Source organism: Ictalurus punctatus, unplaced genomic scaffold, assembly GCF_001660625.3.
Source record: "Ictalurus punctatus breed USDA103 unplaced genomic scaffold, Coco_2.0 Super-Scaffold_100046, whole genome shotgun sequence".
NCBI lineage: Eukaryota > Metazoa > Chordata > Actinopteri > Siluriformes > Ictaluridae > Ictalurus > Ictalurus punctatus.
This window is the reverse complement of record NW_026521087.1, coordinates 2,952,954-2,960,969: the sequence shown is the minus strand read 5'-3', so window position 1 is coordinate 2,960,969 and position 8,016 is coordinate 2,952,954. Positions and strand designations below refer to the sequence as shown.

The 8,016-nt window shown below is 42.8% G+C and overlaps 2 protein-coding genes across 2 annotated transcripts; both read left to right on the top strand.

Annotated features, from left to right (window-relative positions):
- The first annotated feature begins 1,611 nt into the window (after positions 1 to 1,611).
- On the top strand, positions 1,612 to 2,665 carry LOC128630101 (histone H2B-like). Its single transcript, XM_053678670.1, has one exon. It carries the CDS (start codon positions 1,829 to 1,831, stop codon positions 2,201 to 2,203), a length of 375 nt encoding a protein of 124 aa, XP_053534645.1. The 5' UTR covers positions 1,612 to 1,828; the 3' UTR covers positions 2,204 to 2,665.
- A 2,112-nt stretch (positions 2,666 to 4,777) lies between these two features.
- Positions 4,778 to 7,207, top strand: LOC108261485 (histone H1). Its single transcript, XM_017462354.3, has 2 exons — positions 4,778 to 6,012; positions 6,877 to 7,207. The coding sequence occupies exons 1-2, from the start codon at positions 5,399 to 5,401 to the stop codon at positions 6,941 to 6,943; spliced, it is 681 nt and encodes a 226-aa protein (XP_017317843.1). The 5' UTR covers positions 4,778 to 5,398; the 3' UTR covers positions 6,944 to 7,207.
- The last annotated feature ends 809 nt before the right edge of the window (positions 7,208 to 8,016 follow it).

Genomic DNA, 8,016 nt, shown 5'->3' with positions numbered 1-8,016 from the left:
CGTGAGCTCCTTTTTAAGAGAAGGGAACTGGGAGGCCTTGGGGCTGTCGATATATCCCTAAAAACTAAAATAGCAGTGTGCAAAATCATCGCGAGTGGTATTGCCAGGCAAACCGAATGGATAGGGAACATCTCTAACTGGAAATCTAAAAAAGGTCCATCGAGGAAAGGAATTCCGTATTATAAACTGATGTTTTCCGACTTCACTAACAAATTTAAAGATCTAAACATCGATTGGGTGAAAGACTCGAGCAAAGAAATATATCTTTTAATTGTTGATCGAGTTTATTGTAACCCTGTGGCTTTCAGAAATTTGGAGGAAGACCAAAACAAAGAATGTCTCCAAAATTTACAGAATAAAATCCTATCTGAACACCTGAGAGATACAACTTGGTTAGTCGCTGTAAGAAGGCTCCCAGTAAGAGCGGTTGTAAAATGGAGCTGTTTTGTAAAAACCAGTAAATGCCCGATGCCTAATTGTAATGAAGAGGAAACACTCGAACATTTCCTGTTAGAGTGTTATCGCTCTAAAGAAACATGGGCTAAATTAAAAATCATTGGTCTCAATATAGAAATAAATATGAACTCAATTTTCTATGGCATTTTTAAAGAAAATTGTAGCAAGACTCAGCATGACTTTATTTGGTTCATAATATGTTTGACTAAATCTAAACTCTGGAAAACAAGGTCCAGAATGACTATAAATCAAACGTTTATATCCAGTGATGTTGTATTCAAGGACATTCAAAAAGAGCTAAGAAGACTTAAAAGCAGCACATCTTGGTTTAAAGACTCTTCAGTGTGGGACTCTATTTGCGTGTAATTGTACTTTGACTATGTAAGTTTTTTCTCTCCCTTTCTTTCTGAATATGACTTGTGTAAGATTGTGAATTTTGTATAATTTCAATAAAACTCATTAAAAAAAAAAAAAAAAGCAAGGGTGGTAAAGGACTCGGCAAAGGAGGCGCTAAGCGTCACCGCAAGGTGCTTCGCGATAACATCCAGGGAATCACCAAGCCGGCTATTCGCCGTCTGGCTCGTCGTGGTGGTGTAAAGCGTATTTCTGGTCTGATCTATGAAGAGACTCGCGGTGTGCTGAAAGTGTTCCTGGAGAACGTGATCCGCGACGCCGTCACCTACACCGAGCATGCCAAGAGAAAGACCGTGACCGCCATGGATGTGGTGTACGCTCTGAAACGCCAAGGACGCACCCTGTACGGCTTCGGCGGTTAAACGCTCTAACACCGAACGACGCGAATACAACGGCTCTTTTAAGAGCCACCCACATGTCTAGAAAAAGAGCTGTTCCGTGTGGGGGGCTTTTTCTTTCATGAAGCATAAGGCATCAAACGCTGTACAGAAGTAGCGTAAGTGGTAGATCTATTTGTATTTTTTGTAATAAACTACATATATGCAGTGTTCAATGTTATAAACTATAAATCAATATAATATATCAACATTATAAAACGATTTAAAAGATGATTTTAATAGAAACTTACTTCTATATTTCTCTCTCTCATACACACGCACACATGCATATATAATATAAAACGGTTTTTTCGCAAGTCAATTGTTTTTTCATAGTGCACGTTGTCCTGAAAGTACAAGGGCGGGAAGGGAAACAAAGCGTAGCGAAGGACGAGGAGGAGGTATGGAAGGAGGGAGGAAGCAGAGTGCAGTAGGAGGCGCCATGCAGGAAGAGGTATCGAATTTTGGCCAATCAAAAAAAGGTGTCTTGTCTGTTTGTCATTAACATGTGGGTCTGTAAATAGAGCGGGCGCGAGGCGGGCGCCAGTCATTTTCTGTTCGTTTATTCGAGAAGTAGCATCATGCCCGATCCAGCCAAGACCGCGCCCAAGAAGGGATCAAAGAAAGCCGTGACCAAGACGGCCGGCAAAGGAGGCAAGAAGCGCAGAAAGTCCAGGAAGGAGAGCTATGCCATCTACGTGTACAAGGTCCTGAAGCAAGTGCACCCTGACACCGGCATCTCATCCAAGGCCATGGGCATCATGAACTCCTTCGTGAATGATATTTTTGAGCGCATCGCCGGTGAGTCTTCTTGTCTGGCTCACTACAACAAGCGCTCCACCATCACCTCCAGGGAGATCCAGACCGCCGTGCGCCTGTTGCTTCCCGGCGAGCTGGCCAAGCACGCCGTGTCCGAGGGCACAAAGGCCGTCACCAAGTACACCAGCTCCAAGTGAAGCGCGTTACCGCCGTCTTCATCAACCCAACGGCTCTTTTAAGAGCCACCCACTTTTCATACAAAGAGTAATTTTCTCTCTTTCGTTTTCTCTCTCGCTGTGTGTGTGTGAGAGGGAGGGGGACTTCTGAAGTGCTGCACTCCCGCGGATGTTCAGGCTTTTTGGTAATTCTAGCAGTCTGCTAAATGCAGAGATGAGTAAATCTAAACAGGGTTGTAGCACGGTTTCGGGGGTTGTATAATCTGAGCAATGCAAAATGGGATTTTAGCAGCACAAAGTTATTCGTATTAAGATTGTAGCAACAGGAATTAGTTGAAAATGGTTTTCTACTAGCACATAATCATTCTACATAAGGGGTGCCCAAACTTTTTCCTGTGAAGGGCCAAAAATCAAACTTGATTGACGGCTGTGGGCCAAAAGCAAATGTTGCATTATACCAAACTGTATTATATTAAAATTAAAGTTGCCATGGTTCTCTATCATTTCATAATATTTACAAATAAATAAATTAATAGAAAACGTTAGTCTGTATCTGCTTCACTAATGCAGTTTTATTTTCAGAGTTCTATAGTACAATGAAACTTATAGTATAATTAAAACATAGAACCAATCCCATTTATAATACATGTTCATGCAGCCACATGCCTGCAATATCAGTGACCTCTAATGAGACACATGAAGCTGGTCCTTATTTTTCAAACGTTTTTCCAAATTGGGATGCAGTGGACTTACTGTCAAAGTCAGGATATTATGTAGGTGAGAGTCAGTTACTTTGCATCTCAGTTTACACTTGTTTAAGTTCATCAGACTGAAAGTCTGTTCACAGTGGTAGGTACTGCCAGACAGAGACAGCATCACTTGTGCCTGTTTGCCCATCTGTACCTGTTTGCTGGGACACATTTGTAGAGGTCTGTCAAGGGAAGGGACCTGAACTTGTGTTTGAGTTCTGAATCACACTGAAGCTCAATTGGTTCCATCTGTAGATCATCACTGACTGTGTCCACACTGATGGTGAAAGGTTGAACAAACCACTCAAAGTCAGAAGCATTGTGTCTGAAGTCCTCAAAGCAACTGTCAAACTCCTGGAAAAGGTTGCTGAGAACGGCATCATACTCAGGTACCTTCTCTTTCATCATGCCTGCCTCTCTAAAACAGCGAAAATGGGCTAAATTTCCTGGATGTGGAGATGAGAGAGAGAGGAACAGTGTGAGACGGGGAGTGAAAGAAGAGAGAGGGAGGAAAATAGAATAAATAACTGACAAAACAAGGAAATTAAATCAGGATAATTTAAGAGAACTTTGACACAAAATTTATCAGCTTGATTAACAAAAAAACCCAAAGCTGACACCACTGGATATAAATGCTAACTAAATATAAGTATTAATAATAACAATAACTGCACATAAAACTATGGTGAATATTATAATTGTGAATGTTAGCTGCTGAGAGATGTCTTCTGAGCAGCAGTAGTTTTTGTTTGAAGGCTCTGACGTGATAAAAAACCTGGGTGATAATCTGGTCTTTTCCCTGGAGCTGAACATTTAAAACATTGAGCAGCTCTGGGACGTCCACCGGGAAAGCCAGGTCAGAAAACCATTTCTTATCCATGGGCTCTTGAATACTACCAATCTTGCTTTCCTGAAAAGCTCTGATCTCATCACGCAGATCAAAAAATCTCCTGAAAACTTTTCCTCTGCTCAGCCATCTAACCTCCTGGTGGTACAACACATCACCATATTGCACATCCATCTCATCCAACAGTACCTTGAACTGCAGGTGAGAGAGCGCCTTGGAGCGTATATCATTCACAATTTTGACGACGTCACGCATCACATCCACAAGCCCGATGGATTGGGCACATAGCTGTTCTTGATGTAAAATATAGGAAATCTGATAGCTGGCCCGTGTGGCACTTTCTTGAGCTGATGAAAGACGTAGCAGCACACTGCTCAGATCGAAGTTTAGCAAGCAGCTCGTTAGCCTTCTGTTTTATGCCTCGCCGCTGTCCTTTGAGAAAGCTGAAGAAGGTTTTGTTTCATAATAACGGATTTTGTACTCTTTCAAAACAGCAACTGACTGCTTGCAAACTAGACACACTGCCTTTGAGTTGATTTCAGTAAATAAAAAGTCAACTTGCCAAATCTTTTTAAATTTCCTCTTGTCTGTGTGCCAGTGCCTGGATCTCTCCATTATTACCTGTTTGTCGCAATGTATGCTGGCCTTGAAGTATGCATGTACATTAAATAAAATTCTATTTCTTATTCTCTACATTTAATTTCAATTTACATTTTTTGTAGCTCAATAATAATAATAATAATAAAATGTTAAATTAGAAATGAAGATCAGCATCAATTAAATTTTCCCCTCCCCCCCTTCTCACATATGGCATGGCGGGCCAAATCAAGTCACCACGGGCCAACTTTGGCCCACAGGCCGTAGTTTGGGCATCTCGTTCTAACTGTTGTAGTAGCACTTAGTCATTTGAACTAATGTCACAGTAGCACGTAGTCATTCGAACTAATGTGACATTAGCACAAAGTCATTCAAAAGAGTGTTCTAGTAGCACATAGACATTGAAAAGAATGTTCTAGCAGCATGGAATACAACACACACACACACACACACACACAAGGCTATAGCGGAGCCTATAGTAACGCGTGCTGTGCTTTACACGGCCCCCAACGCGCTCTGCTTCCGATACTACACACACCACTCGACAGCTGCAAAGACATCAGGCTCGTTCACAAGGCTCCTCTTCAACTCGGCCCAGAACGCATACGACGGCCGTGCCTGCTTTTCGCCCGTTTTTACACACCACATCGCACCAAATGCGCAGCCCGCCGGCTTGAGTACAACGCGCGCCGCGCCTTTTCATGTGCGCTGCGCGAGACTGTTGCTCTCTAGCCGGCCAGGCCGGGCCACGGGGGAAACGAGAAAGCCCGTCCTCGCTCAGCGTGTGCTTCAACGTTTTGAATCTCGTTTTGCGAGTTGGATTTTCACCGAGAAATGCTATGAGAAAACACATCTGAGCGCTCGCCGCGTCCGTGCATTCATTCAGCGGCGCCCGAGTTGAGTCTACATCGCTCTCATATCTGTTTTTAAGACCAGCCCCCGGCCGCGGGGAGGGAGGATCATCCTGTGTTACACACTAACGTACAGCGTACGACTCGTGTATTCTACGTAGTTCCAAGAGAGATGGCAGAAGTCGCACCCGCTCCCGCCGCCGCGCCGGCCAAAGCGCCCAAGAAGAAAGCAGCTTCGAGAGCAAAAAAAGCCGGCCCTAGCGTCGGCGAGCTGATCGTCAAAGCCGTTTCCTCGTCTAAGGAGAGGAGCGGCGTGTCTCTCACTGCTCTGAAGAAAGCGCTGGCTGCCGGCGGATACGATGTGGAGAAGAACAACTCCCGCGTCAAGATCGCCGTTAAGGGTCTCGTGACTAAAGGCACTCTGGTGCAGACCAAAGGGACCGGCGCGTCTGGCTCTTTCAAGCTGAACAAGAAGCAGACCGAAGCCAAGAAGCCCGTGAAGAAAGCCGCGCCCAAAGCGAAAAAGCCCGCCCCCAAAAAGCCCCCCGGGGCTAAGAAGCCTAAGAAGGTAGCAGCCAAGAAACCCGCCGCCGCGGCCAAGAAGTCTCCTAAGAAGGCGAAGAAGCCCGCCGCCGCCGCAAAGAAAGCCACCAAGAGCCCGAAGAAGGCGAAAAAGCCCGCGACCTCTAAAAAGGCAGCCAAGAGCCCCAAGAAAGCGAAAGCTGTCAAGCCCAAGACCAAAAAGCCTAAAGCGGCAAAGGCGAAGAAGGCAGCACCCAAAAAGAAGTAAAGACGTTTGTTTCTTTCATGCTTTTGTTCCTTAAACGGCTCTTTTAAGAGCCACCCATATTTTCCTTTAAAGAGCGACAATTCATTTTCAGTCGAGCTTTATGGAATCAAAGCAATACACGTTAGAAACATTCAATAGTATGGATACACATATCTGCTACATATGTACACATAACCACACGCTCATACTGATTTTAGTACATTTGGATAGAATCCTGATCGTGATTCCTAAACGTCATTCCTGATCTCCAAAACGATCACAGAATATGTAGGATAACATATTGATACATAATGAATCAATGTTAATGATAAGAATAAATAAATTCAGTATATAGTTGTTACTTCGTGCTTTTGTATGAATATTCCCTTCTGTCTGTTTTCATTCGCGCGCTCTCTCTCTCTCACTCACACACGCACAAACAGGGGTGGGAGGGGTGACGCTGGAACTCGACGGCCTGTTTGTGATTGGCTAATGCGCCACTGCGTTCTTAGCGAATAAGAGAGTGGCCGTTTTGTCTATATCACGGAGAGCTCGGGGTGTAACGTTAATTTCGGAGTTGTTGTTAGAATAGATCTGAGTATCAAGATGAGTGGCAGAGGAAAAACCGGATGTTGTGTTCGGATGAACAAAGAAAGTCACATAAGAAGTTTCTTTTTTGGTTGAAATATTCCTTTGATGAAGTTGTCCTGTTGCAGTAATACATAAAGAATGATACGAACTGGTGTTATTTTGCACATATTGAATTAAGGTTTGTTGTGTTTCCTAGTTATGATTATAGCACATTATTCATCACAATGTCTGAATGTGTCAAGGACCACATTTTTAATCTAGTTTTTATCGTTGCTGGGGTTTTTTTCTAGTCATCCACCAGTATTGAAGGCCATATCAGTGCCAGGGAGGGCCTCCAGCCGTCTCTACTGGCATTAGGAAGGATCAAGGGCAGGATTGACAAATTCTACGTGGTTGTGTATAAGCACCTCATCCCTTGCACAGGAACCAGCTCCTTGAGTGCTATAGATGAACTCTTCAAAGTCCACTATGTGTTCAAACTGTCATATGAGGAAGCCCTTGTCAACATCTTTACCTTCCTGCAGACTACGATCTACAACATTGATGTTGGTCTTAACAGTGAGTCTCCCAGAGTAAAGGAATTGCATGCAAAGCTTTTGAACTTGGTTAAATGTTAGTACATTTACATTTATTCACTTAGCAGACGCTTTTATCCAAAAGCGACTTACAAATGAGATGAATGCAAAGCCACGAGAGTCACGTACAGTTTCTATCCTTTGTTAAAGTTTAGGTTATTATGTGCACAGCGTGGCTGTAGCCAACAGTATGTGACTTGGGTGAACTTGTAAAAGCCCGGACTTTGAAGTTCTACATGCCTTTTGATCTACAGGGTCCAAATGGGTCAGATGAATATATTCACTATGAGGTGAATATATTGCACCTCAATTCATGCTGGTTTGTTACATCTAAGATACTGTGTTGTCAATAAAAGTTCAACCTTATACAGCAACTGATGTGTTAGCTGTTCTTTTATTGACGAGTACACACATTTTAAAGGTCTGCATTTTTAGGCAGACAGGGTGTAGATCACATTTAATTACACTAGTGTTGAAAATAACTCCATTAGGTTGAGCTATTGACACATTTAGTGTAGATTCAATACTTTCTTAGTGTAAATGGAGCCTGTGAGGAGTAAAAAAACTACACCAATTGTGCTAACAGTGAACACTTACAGTGCTTGTTCAACACTATGAGAGTGTAGAAAAAAAAACAATACTGAAAGTGTAAATTGAACTCTATTTAGTGTGGACCTATATAAACTCTTGATAAGTGTTAATTTGAACACTGTGAGTGTAAAAATAACACTTTAAAATTTGCTGTGTACAATCAGAATTGATTGGGAAAAGGGTAAAGGTGGAGTGGTAGCAAATTTTGTAAGAAATGAGTTATATTCTTTTATTATTATATGAGTTATAATCTTATCAATAAAG